Here is a 20,378-nt window from a genome sequence, read left to right as displayed (position 1 = left end):
CAGATTAGTCTGCTCATACTCTATTTGTGCATCTTAATTCAGAACACAGTATACAGTCATACTGCATTACATTTCTTACTGATTATTTTATGTTTATCTTGCTTTTGCATATATTATCTTGTCCTACACTGTGTGTGTGTGTGTGTGTGTGTGTGTGTGTGTGTGAGAGAGAGAAGGATTTTGTCTAAGAGCAGCAGGGCACGCCGGCCCGTCCTTCTGCGTTTCACTCGTCCACTCCGGACTGCTGGCTCTATTGTACGCTGACAGCATGGCCAGGCCATTAGCAGAGCAGCAAGTGCACAGACAGTCAGGAGTGGCCGACCAGTGTGACCAAATGCCTCCAGAAGCCCATCAAAGCGAGTGGGAAAACAATCTCCAAAATAACGCCGGCTCATTATGTTATTTCACATCATTTATACAGACGCACTTCAGCCCTGAACCACCTGAATCTACATCACATGTGGCCCGATTCCTTAGGAAACCTGCAGACACTGCAAATGGCCAAATTATAGTGTCTTGCGTTCTCTCCCCCCCCCCCCCCCCCTCATTTCTCTATTTTCAAGGTAATAACACCAGAACAAATTTTGCTCTTTCCCTCCGCTCAATGCCACGTTCGGTGGTGAGAACGGTGGGATGGGGAGGAGGGAGGAGAGCTGGGGAGTATGAACCGAGTGATGGAGGGGGGGGGGGGGCAGATAAGTGCTGGGTGGATGAAGGAAGGGAAATTGAGAGCTGCCCTTGGTGCAATACAATAAAAACATCCTGTCATTTGCAGCCCCCCCACCCCACCCCCCTCCCGCTCTTTATGAAATCAGACATGTTTCTCCACTTTCTCTGTCTTGCTCTCATTCTCCCTCCGGCAGAAAAGCACTGTTAATGCCGGCAGCTCTATTCCGTCAATAACGACAATCAGTAAAGACTCTTACCAAGGATAAAACTAAGACACTGACCAAGAAAAAGCCCTAAACAACCATTTCTTCTTCCATTCCTCCCCCTAAAACTCACGGTATGAATGCGACTCAACTCTTTCGCTCTGCGAATGAGTGTAGTCCTCAGGAGAAACCAGGCCCAAACACTCTGCGCCTTGAGAGAATTTGGAAAGGTCAAAGCACTCGCTTTGTCCGAATCCCTAACTGGCTTTTCACTTAACGGCAGTGTGCTGAAACGTCCACGCGACCCCGAAGCAGGGTCACTGTCCACGAGAGACGTGCGTCTGTCCCGCCCTGTCGCGTGCCTCCCTCTATAATCCCTGCAGCCACGCTAGATGGAGGACAGTAGATGTTTAGGGCGTAGCAGCAGCTGGAGGGCCTCGTCTCCACCCGTCTCCACCCGTCTCCACCCGGCAGCGTCAGAATCCGCAGCTGGAGCAGATTTAATGAAGGAGTAACATGCCGGCGTGGTGACGTCACAGAGCGGTGCAGGAGACGGGGAACACGCAAAGACGAGCTGAATTAACGAAGGGGACGTTATCCAGAGAAGGGACAGCTGGAGACACGGACGCTGTGTGAAGTTACAACCAAAACCTGCATGTGTGTGGGTCCACACCTTGAAAGAGGAGAGGCCAGAGTGAGAGGCTTTGATCTCTATCTCAGCTAGTCCAGGAAATGAGCAGTGCATTAAACTCCTACATGACACACGACCCCAGAGCTGAGAGCATGTTGTTAAAACAAAAACACAAATCCCCCACTCACACTCTCTCTCTCTCTCTCTCTCTCTCACACACACACACACTCACACACACTCATACAAGTGCTTCACATTCGACAGGAAATTAAAAGCCTCTTAAAATTACCCATAAACCACTGAAGTTCTGAAATGGGAAAATAATCACCGATTATTCCTGGGGTTTGCAGCTGGCTGGTGGAGAGTTTGATGATTGCTCTCTGTCTCTCTCTCTCTTTCTCTCTTTCTCTCTCTAACCCTCTCATCCTTTCCCTCTGCTGTGCCTTCACTCCACCTATTCACTCGCTCACTCCACTCCTTCAGTCTGTCCTCCAGAGTCTGCCTAATTACAGCTGCCAGTTTCTGCTCTTACCAATTAAGGACACATCTGATTGATCTTTCTAATTAGTCAAATGACTTGGGCTCACAGGGCTCTGGACTGTAAAGACCCCTACGGATCATTACTGCAGGCAGTCTGCATGGAAAAAAAAAACTGCTCCTGTGCAGGTAAAGCTAAGAAAAGTGTTCTCTTTTCTTAGGTTTCTTAGTGGTGGAGTTTTCTTCTTAATTAAACCTAATTGGTGCTAAGCCATGAGTACTCACTCACTCATATAAAGGCCCTTCACACCAATGAACACGTCAGGAAGAATTTGCACTACTTAGGTCGGTTTTGCATATTGAAGCTTTGTGACACTGTATTTTGGATTATATTGCCTATACCACAACTTATTAAGCCACACGGTTAAATACTGCAAGGATAAACGATGGTGAAAAATGAAGAAGTCATTGTGCATTTTACAAAAAAGTGAATAAGCTATTATTTTTTCCAGACTAACGTTTGTTTTTAAAGAAGTACTGTTGTAGGTGTACCACTGCCCCCTAGTGTCTCTGCGACTGTGCTTCGGCAAAAGATTTGGCTTTAATTATGTTACGGGTAAACTCTAATCCAGACAGATCACAACACTGATCCCCCGAGACCGTTTAACTCAGTTGCTTCCAGAAAGACCCCTGAGCATTAGTGGCATGTGCAACTTAATGAGGCAGGTTAATACTGCTGCAGAATTCAGTGGATGACAGCGTGTAATACAAGGGTTGTTTGGGTTATTTTTCATGAAATTAAGGATATTAATTCATACGAACTGGATTGTTCAGACAGTAGATGATATATCAATTCTGTTCATTCACACTATTGCGGTTTGCAGGACAGAGTATTGTTAGAAAACACAGATATTCAATTCACTTTAGACACAACATTTCTGAGTTAGCCTACCATAGAAAAAAAAATTATGCTTAAATACAGTATCAACATCCAGGCCAGGTGATGAATATTTTATTCACAAAGGAAACAAAGAATATAAACTTACTAACATTCCCTTCAGCGCCCACTAGCAGAACATATACATCCACCCAACAGTGTAATGTCTCAGAACCTACCAGGGCCATTAGAGGAGCCATCAAGTTTCAGTCATAATTTTTGAATAATCCCTTAAATACTCATTCACAATAGTGCCAGTCAACAAGAGGACAAATAGAAGCCCACAGTGCAGTGTTTATGGGTGTTTGTGTAGTGGAGAGACGCCATAGGGTCAACAGTGCAGTATTTTTAGGGGGGGGGGGGTGTTTGGTGGTCAGAGTTATGGCAGATGAACACGCTCAGTCTATATCGGTTACCAGAGTTAAATATAGCCAGGGGAGAGGCATTCGAATGTGTGCACGTGGACACGCATGCTCGCAAAAGCAACAGAGCACCCTCGGACAAAGGCGCCTCGCACCCCTGTCCCGCCACCTGCCCGTCAGGACCACGGCTCCTGCACGCTTGTCGTCTGTGTGAAGAAGCGGTGAGCTGCTGCTTTCGATCATCAGTATGCCGGTGCGTGTTTGTGCATGTTCCAGAGAAAGTTGACACGGTTTTGAAGAAAAAGAGTGTTGACAGTTTGACAGTTAGCGTTTGAGCGTCTCACCCCTTTAAATGTGAACGGTGGTTTTGATCAGCGCAGCTTTACTCTTGACTAAGTATACAACTCTAAGAAATGCCCATTCTTGCCTACAGGGGGCAGATTTGACCTCCTGATGAATGGGATGATGATCTTAGTAGATCACCATGGTAGAAAGCTCCTGGACACTGGAGGTATTCTTTACTGTCCTAAGGACTGAATAGCCTGATTGGACACTTTTGTACCGAGTCCCTACAAAAACCCGACCTTGATTGGACGCAGCAGTGATGGGCAAGTCCGACCCAGGCCAGGGTCTGACGAGTCCCGACCCCCTGGTGCGGGAGGCCTACTTGATGGCTTATGACTACATCGACTACGTGACGGCCCAGCCGCGGCCCCCGTCGGGCCCCGCCCCCTCTCCGGCCTCCGCGGCCCTGCGTCACGCCGGGGACGAGCTCCTCCTCCGCTTCCCCATCTTCTTCCGCCGTTGGCCCCGCGTCTTCCGCGACGTGACGGAGGAGACGGCGTGCAGCACCCTCGTCACCATCCTGGACGAGCACTTCGCCCCGACCCGCCGCCGAGATCTGGCCTGGAGCGCCGTGCTCTCCACCTACGTGCTGGCGGGCCAGATGGCTCTGCACTGCCAGTCGAGGGGCATGAACGCCATCCTGCCCCAGCTCCAGCACTGCGTGGGCAGCTACGTCGAGAGGGTCATCTGCCCCGAAATCAGGGACAAGGGAGGATGGGTGAGTGGACGCCACATGGCCAGAAGCCGGAATTCTGTGGGTGTTGATTTAGGGAGGCACTCAGTGGAGATCCTCCCAGAGGTTACGAGCAGGTTCTTTTAAGAGGAGCACTGCAGTCCTGAAGACGACTACTAGCTTAGATGCTAGCCGGCTGCATTAGGTCCAACCTGTAACCATACAATTTTTCTTTTTCTGAGAACGTGCATGAAATCCTTTGAGAACAGAATAAGCAACACGTCAGTTTTCTTCAAACTCAAAAGGTGGGATGCTGTAAGTACCCCATAATACACTTGTCCAAACAGCCACCACTGTTTTTGTGTGTGCGTGTGTTTGTGTCTCCTAGTCGGGCTTTGTGTCTCGATTTGGGAGGAAGCCGAGTTTGGAGGGCCAGGTGAAGAAGGTGTGTTGTTGGAGTCTGGTGATACTGACTGTGGGGATCTTCACCTACTATATATGGAAAAAAAGAATGACCTAAACTGAGCGCCATCTTGTGGTGAATACTTCAAATCCTGACTGTGGGGAGTATTTCCTTCTCCGACATAGAGGAGCTACAGTGTCATCTTCTGGCAAACACTAATACTGCGTGGATCTTTACGTACCTCATATGGAAAATAATTAAGCTACATCGCCACCTTGTGGTGAATAATTTAATATGCTGTAAACTGCCTGGAAATCTGTATGGGTGACCACGTTTGGTCTTGGCAGCTACAAGCGTCGTCTGAATTCAGTTTCAGTGACATTGAACATAGTTTAATTGTATTACACACATAGTAAGTTATAAATGAAAGAAACTTGAGCACATATTCTAAGTTTGCCACTTAATTTCGAGTTGGCCATGTGAGAACAGGCTTCACATATTAGAATTACTAATTTATCACACAAGTTTAGGAACTACAGCCAGGATATCCGTAAATAACAATGTTGTGCTATACCATCTTACACAAGTGAAAGGCAGATGTGGCGCCATCTGTCGGTGAACACTAGTACTCTGGAGCCCAGCAATACAGCATGAGGCCATTTGCTGAAAGGGCTTCGTTAATAAATCGAGGTTGATATGGTGCAAATAACTCCTGGGCTGGATCTCTTATAAAGCACAACAAAGATTAGTCATAGTTATCAGAGCAAGTGCAGCACCTAAATGATGTTAAAACTACAAACCCATAGACAGGTTGTAACTGTATTTGCACTGGTATAAAAATATTACTGTCAATTTAGAAACTTGGGTCTTTATTTTCCATTTTAAGTGATTTGTGATCCATGTGATTTCAGCACTTATGCACAGATGTAATAATACTCACCGTCTTGCAGGTAAAAGTCTGACATGCATTCCTGGATGAGCTTTTATCATGTACATCTCACCCTGCGATCAGCAACTATGATTTACTTGTAGGACACTACCCCCCCCCCCCCCGAGGATCAAGCTCAATAGCAGAGCCCACGTGTCACGTTGAAATATGAACACTACTGAACCAGTTAGACCAGGAGTGTACTTCAAGCAACCAGGCCAAATAAAACATGCAAACTGCCTGCCCTGAACACAAGTGTTTTATGGTTTGCATGTGAATCACACGGATAAGACACATCAACATTAACAAAAAAAGATTTTTATTTCTGTACAGAGAAGGAATGAGAACAGCACAGGTGACATCACAAAAGCAAAAAACGGAGCTTTGGAAAGGTTTTCTCGTTGGATACGTCAGGAAATATTACAGCCCGGTACATACACAAACACACTTAAGCCAGTTCCTCCTCGCCTTCCTCTTCGAACTCGCCCTCTTCCTCGGCCGTGGCGTCCTGGTACTGCTGGTACTCGGACACCAGGTCGTTCATGTTGCTCTCGGCCTCGGTGAACTCCATCTCGTCCATGCCCTCGCCCGTGTACCAGTGCAGGAAGGCCTTGCGGCGGAACATGGCGGTGAACTGCTCCGAGATGCGCTTGAACAGCTCCTGGATGGCCGTGCTGTTGCCGATGAAGGTGGCGGCCATCTTGAGGCCGCGGGGCGGGATGTCGCACACGGCCGTCTTCACGTTGTTGGGGATCCACTCCACGAAGTAGCTGCTGTTCTTGTTTTGCACGTTGAGCATCTGCTCGTCCACCTCCTTCATGGACATGCGGCCGCGGAAGATGGCGGCCACGGTGAGGTAGCGACCGTGACGCGGGTCGCACGCCGCCATCATGTTCTTGGAGTCGAACATCTGCTGCGTGAGCTCGGGCACGGTGAGGGAGCGGTACTGCTGGCTCCCCCTGCTGGTGAGAGGAGCGAAGCCCGGCATGAAGAAGTGCAGGCGGGGGAAGGGCACCATGTTGACGGCGAGCTTGCGTAGGTCGGCGTTGAGCTGGCCAGGGAACCTAAGGCAAGTGGTGACACCGCTCATGGTGGCGGAGACCAGGTGGTTGAGGTCGCCGTACGAGGGCGTGGTCAGCTTGAGCGTGCGGAAGCAGATGTCGTAGAGCGCCTCGTTGTCGATGCAGTACGTCTCGTCCGTGTTCTCCACCAGCTGGTGCACGGACAGCGTGGCGTTGTAGGGCTCCACCACTGTGTCGGACACCTTGGGCGAGGGCACCACGCTGAAGGTGTTCATGATGCGGTCGGGGTACTCCTCACGGATCTTACTGATGAGCAGGGTGCCCATGCCGGAGCCGGTACCGCCGCCCAGCGAGTGGGTCAGCTGGAAGCCCTGCAGGCAGTCGCAGCTCTCCGCCTCCTTACGCACTACGTCCAGCACCGAGTCCACAAGCTCCGCCCCCTCTGTGTAATGGCCCTTGGCCCAGTTGTTTCCAGCACCACTCTGCCCTGTTCAACCAATCCAAATACAGAATTTACCCAAAAGTTCACTTCTCCTTAAAACATATAATCTGCCATGTAATAAAATGTCAGACTGGTTAAGACCAAACACTCACCGAAGACAAAGTTGTCTGGCCTGAAGACCTGGCCAAAAGGTCCTGACCTCACGGAGTCCATGGTTCCAGGCTCCAGGTCCACCAGCACAGCGCGGGGCACATATTTACCACCTACCACAGGGGGCGGAGTTAAGTATGGGGCAGCATCCGACCCAACGGGCCAACACAAACATTTGAGAGGGGAGCATGTAAATGTACCTGATGCCTCGTTATAATAGACGTTGATCCTGTCCAGCTGAAGGTCACTGTCGCCATGGTATGTTCCAGTTGGGTCAATACCATGCTCATCACTGATAACCTCCCAGAACTAAAAAGGAAAACGGCAAAGAACGTTGATCATTCACTTGCGTTATGGTGTGGTAAATTGCCCAAAGTCCACATTGTAAACGACAAACATAAGGATCAGATAAAAAGCACGACCATGTTTTACAATATCTAAACGATTTTCGCACGCGGGATTTCCCGTTGAAACCTTAAGGCTCAGCAACCGCATTGCACCAAAATTTTATGCAGCCTACAGGTTTGAAAACGTCGCAACGTTAGCATCACTCTTCGCTGCAGACGATATACCGGCGAACAAACGACAAACCAGTCAATTTTTTTAAAGATAATTTTTAAATATTTCTTTAAAATGGCTCAACGGACGACGCCGATTCACAAATAATCGATTTTAAACTCCTCCTCTCCACAAAATCGCGCGCGCGGCCTTCACGCCGGTTGGCTGGAATCCATCTGGCGCGTGCCCTTTTGAAAATTCTGTCTACGTCACTCAGAATTCGCGCCGCCTACATCCGCTAAAGGCGCGGCGCCCTTTTACACGATTAAGCGCACCAGGCTTCTCCGAGGCCTAAAGTTAAAATCAAATAACTGATCGAAGAAATGCGTCGACCTACGAAATGCGTCGAATAATCTGACCTCGACTGAATCAAATCGTTTGGCCACGTCTTAATTACACTGCCTCAACACGTCGTCTTTGTCACGTTACACCGCCTTTGTCGAGGGAAACCCCCACCAACGGATACTTAATGGGATGCTTATTAATTGTTGCAATGCAATAAATCAAAATAGCAGCAGTGTGAAGTGCCGTCTAAGCCTCTCCAAAGACATTATTTCCCTGTTCCTTGTTCAGCGGTCGAAAAAAAAGAGGAAGCACATGGTTATACTGACCCACTTTTCCTTCGAATTAGTAGATGGTCATTTTAAATACACCAAAAATCGAAATATACCTTCGTTTTAATTACTGAATTAAACCAATCAGTGTTTTTTACGACGTAATTGCAAATGAAAATTTATTGGGTTTTTTTTTGTCCAGACAGTGCCACGTTACTGATCACTCACAACTGTTTTTTTTTTTTTTACTAATAATAAATACTAACCTTAGCTCCGATTTGGTTGCCGCATTGTCCGGCCTGAAGATGTACGATTTCTCTCATTTTTTGAACGTAGAGGTAGCGGGAACTGCACAGACGTTAAAGATTCAAGCTTCAACTGAGCAGCATAAAGCAACCGCACCCATATTAATAGATTCTCTTGTACCCGCCCTACACGCGCGGTCTCGCGCTTTGTGCACGAATGCCATTGGTTGATTTTTTTTTCAAACGATCAGTTCTAGAACTATGGGCGCGGCTACAGTTGGCGTAGACGACGACGATTGGCGCCCGTCGCCTGTCAGTCAAAATATCGTACTAGTAACGTTATTGTTCCGTACCGGCATTACGACGCTGAATAATGTCTTCCGAAATGAATCGCTGGACGGAAATCTTTTCGTAGTAAAAAAGATTTCGTTGTGCAGCGTGTTTATGTCATATTGCGTAATAGCTAAAGATCAATGGCTGAACACAAATATATTTATCATGTCTGTCTTAAACATATCTAACAAAACGTGAATGTTTTAGATCCGCTAAATGCTAAACCTGATTTCGGTTACGTGTTTTTCACTTCAGCCGACATGTTCTAATACAGAGACGTTTCACCTTTAATCGGCATAAAGCCATTTTGAGTGAAAAGGCGATCTTATTACGACGGTTCAATCCGTCGCATTAACCCATGGATCAATCAGTTTGATCTGATATTGTACAGGAATTTGGATTATGTCGTTTATTTTGTGAACACCATGACACGAACCACCGTTTCCACACGCCGTAGCCTAATAACAAATCCACATACATCTCCCCATGTGCGGTAGCTTAAGTCTGTTTTCTCCCCAGGACGATTCTTTTGCACCACGGTTTTAAGGCGTGTTCTGCAGCTACTATGAAACTAAAATGAACGATACGCAGTCATGACAATTACGAATGGACGTTTCATGTTCACTAAATACAACATAGGCTACCAGGACTCACCAAAGCAAAATGAACACTAATTAATTTGATTTATTTAAAAATAACAGAAAATGCATTTCCCTTAGTCTCAAGAATAACTTGATGGATGTCACAGACTCCGGATGTCCACTTGTACATGCGCCCCACTGCAGGCCTCTGACCCAGGGATGCTGCTGTGATGGGCAGTTCACTTTCCATCTCTCGCGCCCATCCATTACCGCATCCCTTCACCCGGCGCGCGCAGAACGGCGACGCAGCCTGTGCCGCGAGCCCTTTCACCGAATCGTCAGGTCTGCCTGCTGCTCAACCCCCCCCCATCCCGGACTCCGCGCCTCCGTGAGGCATGGCAGGGGAACGGAGGAAAAGAAAATGGCCGCCACGATTGAGAACTCTTCCACCCAGCACGACGGCTGCAGGTCCGGGTGCGGAGGCGCCGTTAGTGGGAGAAGCGTGAGTGGTTTTGGACGTGCTTGTGCATTTCTCACGTGGTACGGAGTGTGTGTGCTCGGACGTGGAGATGATTATTAATAGTTGATCTGTGTACAGGAGAGGGAATGTCAGACTACGCTCAGCTGCCCCAGACACAGTTGGTATGACGTTAGGACCGGAGAATGAGACGTTTGTCACGGTGGGTTCTGCAGGGACAGAAGGGGGGGGCAGGGGACGTTGCCCACGGCCACAGGGTCTTTACTGTCAACCACAGGCAGAAGCAGACTCAGCTGTGAACAGACGGGCGTTAGCAGCAAGCCCTGCACAGTGGACTGGTCACGCTTGTCCCCTGTTTCCCCTGTGTCCTGCTCCTTTGTCCCAAATGAAACCAAATACTTGTTCATACATTTGTTGCTAAATGCTTTTTGAATGTTCTGACAAAAAGCGTCTTGTCACATCACCTTCAGAGATCCCCGAATGCCTATTATGATTTCCCTCTAAGACCACCTTTCTCAAGCACCTGCGAGGCTAAAAATATTATTGTTATTTCTACATGACTTTTTAAAGGACAGACATTTGTGCGCCCTGCACAATAGTTGATGAGAAAAAAAATAACTGCCTCGTGGCCTAATTTCAAACAAACCCGCATGATCCACCCTGTTCTCGGCAATGTTCATAAATCTAATTCTGGAGACAAGTAGCCTGCACGCGAGACTGCCTGCACCAACCCCACCCACCCCTCCACCTCACCCCCATGTTGCAGTTTCATTTTGGCATCTAATTGAAGAATTGATTGGGGGGGGGGGGGGGGACATTAGTAAAAAGAGACAGAAAGCGTGTGAGGGTGTGTGAGCGATCACCTCAGAAGAATCACAAAGACACACAAAACCACGAAAAGACATATGAGGGGGCGCTGGGCGCTTCATCCTTCTGCCTCTGCTGACATTTTGGGTTTTACTGTATGTTTTGTAGTGAGCTGTGCGTGTGTGTCTCTGCTGAAGGCCGGCCTGCTTCTCTGTAGGTCTCAGAGGGGAAGACTAAGCCACTGGCTCTTGATTCAGCATCTCTTCTCTCTGCACACCAATCGTGTTGTAATCCCACTACTAATAACAGAAAGGATCAGACAGCAGATTTGTGAATAAGTGTTCTTAAAGCAGAGGGAAAGAGTGATACAAGAGAGAGACAGAGACTGGTAGATAATACAGATAATCAAAGATGTTTGATTTAATTACACTTGTCACAGATTTGCAGGTTTACTCTATAACCTACGCGTCACCTCATTCCCTGTGAGCAGACTCGGTTCACCAGTGTCCAGTCATCTCGCACGAGATCGTGCACTCCACGGGTAAACTCCACACAGGTCCGACATGATATCAGCCACCAGTTCAGACACCCGTGAATAAACCCTGTAAGCCCCGCCCGTAAATCAATCCTTAAATGGGTGTTCCAGCGTTGATCACTGCAAAGGTTTAAAGGTCGAATGTTTGCTGTGGGAAGGCCCACACTGGACCGTGAGCGTTTTTTTTTTTTTTTTTTGCTTCATGAGCGTAAGCTCAGTAATTACAAAAGATGCAGTTGCAGCATGAAGAACCAGAGGACAGCGGCCCGTAGAGCAATCTGCGTTCATCAGCCTCTAGTACTGCTCTCGTGGACAACAAAACAGCTACATCACCTCCAGCCCAGCCGCCCATCCCCCTCCCAGCAACCCAGCTCAGGGTGAGTCAGAGCCCCCTCCCCCTCCCCCTCCCCCTCCTCCTCCTCCTCCTCCTCCTCCTCTTTCTCCCAGGAGGAACTCTGACAGCAGACGAGCCCCCCCCCCCCAAGCTACACAGCCTCTCCCGGACGCCAGGCACAGGCTGGGTGTGTGTTTCTTTGTCTGTTTTTTAATCGCCTCTTGCACAGGTGTGCAGTGTCTGAAGACGTGCTGTGTGTTTATTACTGTTTCAGGTGATGGTTCAGATATCTGAGATTTGAGTATAATGAGTGCGAGTGTGGCTGAAACTGGAGTGACAGTGTGTGTGTGTGTGTGTGTGTGTGTGTATCAAATAGATCACACTCTGGTGAAGCAGTGCCATGGCATAAGGCTTGCAGATGATGAGGCAAGGTCTGCTTGTGTGTGTGCATGTGTGTGTGCATGTGTGTGTGCATGCAAAACCACACGGAAAAAAATCACGAGGAAACAGCAGACCACAGATATATGAGATCAGCATATGAGATCAGTTACATCACACACTGTTTACTGGTCAGTAATTTCACACAAACCGGAGCACAGGAGAGGAGAGAGGTAATCTGTCCCTACTCTCTGCTGCTGTGATCCAGCCGTGGCCACGCCCCCCCGGCCATCTGCTGCCGGGCTGAATGATCTGCTATTGAGCTGTGCAGGGATGTGTCAGGAGCATTTTAGGACATGGACCGAGCTTGGTATTCCAGTCACTCCATTATGTGTGACTACCCCAGCTCTGAACTCGCCCCAGGGAGTCAAACACACACACACACACACACACACACACACACACACACACAAAACACCCATCCTCCCGAATCCTCTACAATCAATGCAGAGGGGTCTCAGGAGGGTGTAGAACCCAGCAGCAGGGGGGTTGGTGAGGACCAGGAAATACCCCTGGGACACCCCCTTACATGCTGCTTGCCCTGACTGAGAGTAGTGTCATGGTGACAAGCCCCGTATTTTCATTCTCTGATACAGTCTAAGGTGTCTAGCTGTCTCCTTGGGTCATTATAATTGTGCTCTCTCATTTGCCTACACTAATACATACAACAGCTTCAAACAACATCAAAATGTACTAGGATATAGAAGAATATTGGATATTAGAGAATATTGGATATTGGAGAATATTGGATTTGGGGGATGAGCTTGCATCCAATCAATTGACCTGGAATAATAATTGAGTCAGTAAAGTCATTTTGGGCTGGGGGTTAAAACATACATATAAATAATATACAATATAAAGGGTCCACTAAAAGCTGTAAATGCAAACGCCATTCTGGAAATGCTAGTCTAGCCACAAAGCTTTTCTTCCTCTGAAATGTGTTCAGTTAGCTGCATAATGTTTCAGTGGCGCCCTCTTGTGTTTGCATAGCTCATACACCCCTAAACATGTTTTACATGACATCAGTTCATCAAAGAGGAGAAGCAGACTACAAAGTGTTATGGCCTACAACAACTCTAGACTGGGGTTCTCAGTAAAGTCAAATATATATATATATATATATATATATATATATATATATATATATATATATATATATATATATATATATATATATAACTTAACTCTTAAGGTTAAGTTTCACAATCAACAATAATCAACACAAAAATCTCAGGAAGTAAACAAAACCACATTACATAACAGAATAAACCAAAACAAAACACAAACAAACCTGACATCATGACTACCAAAATCATAAGAAAACAAGATCTCTTAAGAAAATAGCACCCACCCCTATAACATGTGAGAAAGGTTAACATCTCTCCCGGGTTTGTTGGCTACTAACAAACAAAAGCAAGCTGCACGTGACGCATCTAGATTGTCAAATAATACAGCAACATAGCCCCATAAACACTAGTACTCAGCTGCTATAGGGCAAGGCATCCCAACTGCACCAATGAGATTGGCTAAACAGTGCACATAATCACTGCTCAGCCAATCAGAGACGAACAGACATGCAGACAATGCTCAAACACCACACACCTCACACCAGACATCTGATGTTCAGTACAAACTTACACGCCATCTTTTAGTGAACATGATAAGTAATAAGGAGTGTTAAAGAGAAACTGCATATACATATATGTACTAAATTTATTAGATATTCATTCATTTAAAATTTTGTGATAATTTTTATTGTCCTTATTCTTTATTGCTGTATTCTCAGAGAGAGAGAGAGAAGGAAAGGAAGATGGAAAAACCATTAAATTATTTAATTTAACATCAAATAGCATATCTTAAAACTCTTCAAGCTGCACTTTAAAGAAAAAAAAATGTCACCTTTATAAATATTGATCAACTTTATATTTATAGATCACTTTTATAAATATTGATCACTTAAAAATATTTTTGTGGTAAAGATGACATTTCTCCTTTAACAAATGGTTAATGTAAACATAAATGCTGTGTCACTGAATGTTGAATTTAAGGTAATTTGACGCATGGGGACTTTAGATTATAGCCACCACCTACACACACTCCATTCACTTTACTAGAAACATCTACCATTTTAACACGTCAGTGTTACTGCTGAGTTGAGGGACATTGACCACACCCTGACTAGACTGATGTTTAGCTGTCATTGTTAAAATTGTCCTCTTGAGGGCGCCATATAGCCAGTTTTACTTAGGACAGATTTATTGACTTGCAAATTATAACCTTCCTAAAATGGCGAAAACAAAACAGGATGACATGACACATGATACATAAATAGAGCATTTAAACATATTTATTAGAGATTAAAATGACACTATTCAACAGATACAATTCAGACTTACATTCCAAGCAAATTTAGATTTGCATGTCCATGAATATTCAGATCTGCATAACCAGCCCTTAATGAGCTCTGGTGTTTCAGAGCAAGTATTGGGCTGTTCAGACTGGCCTTTAAACTAGATCAGCAGACTTTAGCGGTGATTTCAAGTGCCATGCAGCTGCTATGGTGATGATCCCATTACAAACATAACTGCTTATGAACTAAATGCCCATGTTGTGATTAATCACTGCCAGGGCTGATGAAGAAACCCTTTCAGAAGCATGACTTCAGACCGAGCCCCCTGCATTTGATCCCAGCCCACATTTAAAGGGAGGGTTCACCAGTTCTTTTCAGAACCGCACAACTACATTCTTCCTTTTAATGAACGTTCCTGGTAGGAAACACGGGTTCTGACCCAAAATGCGGCTAACATTTAAGACTTTTTTTTTCTCTCATAGAAGAATTCGGAGCAGCCTGGATTACTCTGCTTATGTTCCTTATAGAGGCTGATAGGACGTGGTGTAGAGGACTACATAAGCCTCTGGACAGTGAGTTTCATCTATTGTTTCAACTCTGTTCTCCAGCAGACCGAATTTTACACGAGGCAGCAACTGAGGTCAATGTAAAGAAAGTGTGTCTTATTTCGAGGGTGTTCACCTGTGTACTGGGTGACATATAGAGCATCCACTGGTGTTCCTCTCACACAGAGCCCTTTGACAGCTAACCTGATTTGTTGTTGTTATCATAATTTCTTTTGGGCAACTCCTTTCTGACCAGAAAGTTACCAAAACACTTAATGTTACGTAATACCTGAAGAGGATCACGTAATAAATGTGACCAGATTTGTCATTTTTCAATATCTTGTTTATTACTGAATATGTTAGAATTCAGTGTCTCTGTTCACAAAGCGCCCACTCAACACACAAAAACATTGAGCTTATTAAATATATACATCATCTTTTACTGCATCACTGTACAAGTCGCCCTTTAATGATGACTGCTTTGGCTTTTTTTTCATTTATATGTCCCTTCTCTATGAAAATATAAAAAAATAAAGCTGCCTCTTTTCTGATACAAAACCAGTCCATTCAGTTAGCGTTGTCCACTGTTAGGAAGTGACACGCGACTTCCTGTTACGCTTGGCTCGCCGTGCCGAAGGGAAGTCGATGAACTCGAAGCGCCTGGACCGGTCCGAGTTGGGGAAAGGAAGCGGGCCTTTGTGCAGGCGCTTGATGAAGTGGACCTCCCTCTGGTTCTGCCGGGTCCTGGAGGCCTTGATGGGCCTGCCTTTCCTGGTGAAGGCCACGTACCAGTCTTGGTACCTGGCGTTCTGGAAGGCCGTGTAGTTGTTCTCCAGTACGATCTCGGTGAAGATGCAGTCCTGACCTCGGCCACCCACCTGGAGGAAGTCAACAGACTACCATGCAATATTCATTCATGGCCAATGGAGGTTTCATCTGATGACACCAGCTTTTTATTTACTTTACTTTCATTTACTGATGTTTTATATCAGTAATATAATATGAAGTATTTCTTCAAGGTAGCTTGGTACATGCATGGTACTCTATAAGCTCTAAATAAGCGTAATACACACCACAATAGAACAGTGCCCAAAACTGACTGCAGGTGGCACTGTTTCATATAAAGGACCATCTCTTAAAACTGCCCAACAGACTAAAAAGGTATTGGCTGTTCTTAACCATATCAGCAAATGTTTTGGTCCAACTAAAATGAGTTGAATGTTTTTGTTATATAAATTGTATACATTTTTCTGGAAAGAACCAGGCACTGCTAAGAGGTATATAAGAGAATTCAGTGCCACGAGTTACATAATTGAGTTCCACCCAGTGTCATATTTGAGTTATACTGTTGTGATTAATACTTTGCAAGCTTTAAATCTGTTGTTTACTAATAACACTTTCAAACCTGTTGATATGCCTGCAGAATCCATGAAAAGGATCCTTCAAGGAATCTTCCGCCTCTACCACCATCTCAATCTACATCACCATATCTGACCTACCCTAACCTCTTTGTAAAGGCAAACCCACAGCGCAGAAGACCTCTTTTCCACTTCCTTGTAGGATGTAGCAGTTTGACATCTAACTAGCACAGTAGGGATAGAAAGGAAACGTCCTCCTCTGTGCAGTGTAGTGAAACACACACGTACACAAATGCACACCAACACACTCTTGACTGTTCTGAGATCAGTCCTGAAGCTATCTCCTGCGCCTGTACGCCCTTTAAACGTCGAGCTCCAGCCTGTGCAACAATGCATCAGAAACACCCACTGCGCCACAAAGTCTGGGCTTGGCCTCACACTGCTGAGAACCGTGGGAAATGGAGTCCTAGCGGACGGACCTGCTGAGAGACGCTGTCACATACCTTGCCTACTAGTTTTCCGTTGCGGTTGATGCAGAGGTATCTGTCGCTCTCCGCGCCTTTGATCCGGACTCTGCTGCCAAACGTGTCTGTCTCCACATACAGCCTGGCTGCAAACACAGCGACCCGTCCACACCGTTAGACTTGAGTGAGGACTGCAGATTCATCTCTGAATCAGGACTGAGGTTTTGTAAGTGAAATTCCAATGGATGAATGCTTCAAGTTTTACAGCAGGTCCCAAGACCACACCTGACAGTAAAATACAGATGCCATTCCATCCTTAACTCTGGATTTAACTGCCCCACATGAAATTCACAAAATCTACCCCACCAAAAACCAAACACACTTCCCATAATACATCCTAGACTGAGTTGAAGCTGGGGTCTTATATAGTTTTATACTTCTGTTAGATGAGGGCAACAAAGGCCTACATTACTAACATATATTGCAACAAATTTTTGGTAACTCTGGATAAACAAACTGTTTATAGACGCTTACAGCTTTGATGTGTAAGATATTAACATATCTCCCTATATAAAAAAAGAAACGTCTCGTGGACCGGTAGCAAATTTGCTCCGCCTTTACAAATAAACCTTTCAAGATCCTTATCCGTGCTAAAAGCGACCCTATCTAGACCGAAACCTAATGCATGTTAATTGCAGTCAGTTTAATTGATTACACAACCCACCGAAGGTGTTCCCGTCCTCGGCTGTGGCGGTCACTCTCTTCCCCTGGATTTGAACGTGGCGCCCGCTGGTTCTGCTGTAGAGCTGGTACACCCGGACCTGACGCCGGCTGAGCTGATCCGTCAGTGTCCCCTGGTCCCTCACATACTGGTTAAAATTAGGAGAAGGGTGATTCTCCCCCTTTTTAACGTAAAGGGAAAAATAAGATCACATGTTTCTCTCTGCGTCTATAAATGCCTTTGCACAGCACCGACCTTAGAGTAAATTAAAAGAATACATCGTGTCTTGGAAAACCGAAAGAATGTGCCAATGGAATATTTGGGCTTGAGTAGAAACCTCAAACGGATCCAATATTGTACGTGTTTTTTTCTTCTAAATATCTCTTTGCACATTTAAAACCCGTCGTGCTGGTAATAAAATGTTTTGCTGAACATTTATTCCGCTGTTTAAACTATCCAAGCACAGGAAGCTTACCTGCGCATGACACCAGACCACGAAGAGATGGAAAGATCTGCAAAAAACAAACAAAAAACAAACAAAACACAATAGCACAATAAATAAATAAATAAATATAGCATATATAAATATAAAGCTATTTAGCAGCACTAATAATCAAAAATGCATTAACTGCTCATACCAAATTATACACGTTCATATGAGAAGTTTCAATATAGTCTACTTACAAATAAAAACATCGTGGGTTCATGCCGTACATTTTCCTTAAACTGTCCGTATATTCCCCAGGTTCTGTTCGACAGTAATCCGGTGGAAAAGTTCGGCGGATGAGACGCCGCGCGGCGCGCTCTCGCGTCTCCTTTAGATCAATGGTTGTGGTTCGATTATCAGAGTTCAGTCCATTAGCTAATAAAAAAGTTTCTTATGTGATGGCGATGCGGGTCTTTTCGGGCGCTCTTCGCTGCAATCAGAGCTGCGCAATTAAATCCGGTCTGTGGATCAGAAGATCAAAAGTGCAAACCCAGAGAGGTCCCGGGGAGCCGGGAAGTTCCATCATGTTCTGTACACCAACGATAGTGTCTAGTAATGATTGGTATTAGTATTGTATTATGTACAACACTAATAATGCGGGTGTCCCAGTGTGCGGGTATCTTGGTCTGCGTGTGCGCAGTTGCTAAAAAGCGCACTGCGTCCCGTGCGTCCTCATCCCTCGCCGCGCCAACATGATAGACCTAAAGACCCTCCCCTGCGCCTTGTACCTTGTTTCTTTCCTGCGTTAATTACGACCTTCCTATTTTTTTGTCAGATGACGTTGACGGGCATGAAGTATTCATAAAAGTTCGTACAGTTGGAATATCCCAAGAACGAATATTAGGGTTTCACCAAGCCATGTGACAACCCTCCACAGAGAAAGAGGAGCAAGCCAACACAGCTACAGGCATAGCCTACATAGTTGAGCAGTTGTCTCATTCGGGTCAAGAAGTAGGCTGTAAGGTAGACCCTGGGAAGACGGTTTATTTGTGTGAGAGGAGAGATAAAGATTCGGATCCTGCTGTCATTGTGGGCTTAGTTTCGCCCTAAGCGTAATTTCCTGATGGATGATTAAAGGTAATCGTTCCGAATCAAAAGTGATGTATTCAGATCATGATCGTCCTCTGTATTTAAAGCCCGTGATGGTTTCTTGAAGAAGGGGCGTGCCGTGTAATGTTTGTTAGAGCCTGTTCTGTGTGCCTGCATTTCAATGTTGGTCTGTCCCCCGAGAAGGGGCCGCGACTCACACCTTTTGCTAACGTGGCAGCCCTAATAAGAAAACAATGGGGTCTTTTAATCATAGGAGTCCTTTGTTGGTTTATGCGGAATCAACACCGAGCGTTCACGACACAGCGCTAACAGGATACTCACGTTCCCAAGCTTATGTAGTAAAAATCTTGCAATTAGTGCTATCTTGCAAGCTTTTGTTGGTTGGACTATCACTTAACCCTGCAAATGATTTTCAATGTATGTTTGATTCTGATGACCCTAAAATGAGCTTGTGTAAAGATGTTTTTAACACTTTTTTACTCTGTTTTAAGGTTAACATTAAAAAAGCATTCATCCACTTTTCCTCACAGCATTCAGTATCATTAATATCACATTTGTAGATGTAAATGATTTTTAAAGATAATATGAACACACCTAAGCTTGTTCATTAATGGTAATGATAAAAGTGTTAATCTGGAGACTGGTGATGGCCTGTTGGGGCTTTAGGTAGACGTCCTGTAGTCCTGGTTAACGGGACCTGTCTGTAAGGACAGTGAGAGGTGGATGGCGTTGGCATTTAGTATGTGTTCTCCACCCATCCATATGTTCTGATGAGCTCAGACTGCTGCATGGACAGCACTGGTGTGAATACTCAGGTGTGATAAAGATGTGGTCAGGGTATGTGTGTGTGTGTTTGATGTGATAAAGATGTGGTCTGTGTATGTGTGTGTGTGCTTTATGCAGTAAAGATGTGATCTGTGTGTGTATGATGTATGACAAACACAAAAACGCAAGATGGGATTTTCAAGGTTTTTGAAAATAATAGCCTACATAGTTTGTATTTTCAAGGATTTGTAAATAATATATGGACAAGCTTTCAAGGATTTGGTTATATCATAAACAGACTTTTACATTTTTATTTCCTTTTTGAAGGTGGTTTGTTTTAAAGTGTATTAGTGACACAAATTCAAATTAGAATCAGACTTCTGTCCCTTGTGCAAAATAGAAAACCTGGTTGCCACAAAAGCTCACGAGAGTAATGCCGTAAATGTCGTATTTTAAAGAGTCATTCCCCCGCCACATCTTGAGGACGGTTCACCCTGATCCAGCGGCCCAGACACACCGAGGGCAGTGAAGCC

The 20,378-nt window shown here is 45.5% G+C and overlaps 3 protein-coding genes and 1 long non-coding RNA gene across 7 annotated transcripts; 2 read left to right on the top strand and 2 right to left on the bottom strand.

Moving 5' to 3' along the window:
• Nucleotides 1-3,370: 3,370 nt before the first annotated feature.
• Nucleotides 3,371-5,888, top strand: bcl2l16 (BCL2 like 16). Of its 2 annotated transcripts, none has more exons than XM_076990256.1 (3): nt 3,371-3,500; nt 3,713-4,342; nt 4,686-5,888. In XM_076990256.1, exons 2-3 carry the CDS (start codon nt 3,884-3,886, stop codon nt 4,815-4,817), a joined length of 591 nt encoding a protein of 196 aa, XP_076846371.1. In that variant the 5' UTR covers nt 3,371-3,500; nt 3,713-3,883; the 3' UTR covers nt 4,818-5,888. The 2 variants fall into 2 exon arrangements, with proteins under 2 accessions (XP_076846371.1, XP_076846370.1); XM_076990255.1 differs by having other exon boundaries at nt 3,371-3,532.
• Nucleotides 5,889-5,926: 38 nt separating this feature from the next.
• tubb2b (tubulin, beta 2b) lies at nt 5,927-8,780 on the bottom strand. The gene is made up of 4 exons (XM_076990254.1): nt 8,621-8,780; nt 7,443-7,551; nt 7,245-7,355; nt 5,927-7,137 (listed from the first exon to the last, which is right to left on the bottom strand). The coding sequence occupies exons 1-4, from the start codon at nt 8,675-8,677 to the stop codon at nt 6,077-6,079; spliced, it is 1,338 nt and encodes a 445-aa protein (XP_076846369.1). The 5' UTR covers nt 8,678-8,780; the 3' UTR covers nt 5,927-6,076.
• A 627-nt stretch (nt 8,781-9,407) lies between these two features.
• Nucleotides 9,408-18,384, top strand: LOC143491399 (uncharacterized). Of its 2 annotated transcripts, XR_013125188.1 has the most exons (5): nt 9,408-10,015; nt 10,112-10,193; nt 11,570-11,710; nt 14,938-15,027; nt 16,424-18,384. It is a non-coding gene; the product is annotated as an uncharacterized LOC143491399 (long non-coding RNA). The 2 variants fall into 2 exon arrangements; XR_013125187.1 differs by having other exon boundaries at nt 10,112-11,710.
• On the bottom strand, nt 14,540-18,384 carry fgf17 (fibroblast growth factor 17). 2 transcript variants are annotated; one of them, XM_076990352.1, is made up of 5 exons: nt 18,228-18,384; nt 18,019-18,055; nt 17,547-17,691; nt 16,862-16,968; nt 14,540-15,878 (listed from the first exon to the last, which is right to left on the bottom strand). In XM_076990352.1, exons 1-5 carry the CDS (start codon nt 18,257-18,259, stop codon nt 15,588-15,590), a joined length of 612 nt encoding a protein of 203 aa, XP_076846467.1. In that variant the 5' UTR covers nt 18,260-18,384; the 3' UTR covers nt 14,540-15,587. The 2 variants fall into 2 exon arrangements, with proteins under 2 accessions (XP_076846467.1, XP_076846466.1); XM_076990351.1 differs by having other exon boundaries at nt 14,541-15,878; nt 17,547-17,724.
• Nucleotides 18,385-20,378: the final 1,994 nt, after the last annotated feature.

The sequence above is a fragment of the Brachyhypopomus gauderio genome, unplaced genomic scaffold (genome assembly GCF_052324685.1).
Source record: "Brachyhypopomus gauderio isolate BG-103 unplaced genomic scaffold, BGAUD_0.2 sc74, whole genome shotgun sequence".
NCBI lineage: Eukaryota > Metazoa > Chordata > Actinopteri > Gymnotiformes > Hypopomidae > Brachyhypopomus > Brachyhypopomus gauderio.
This window is presented reverse-complemented; position numbering and strand designations above follow the sequence as displayed.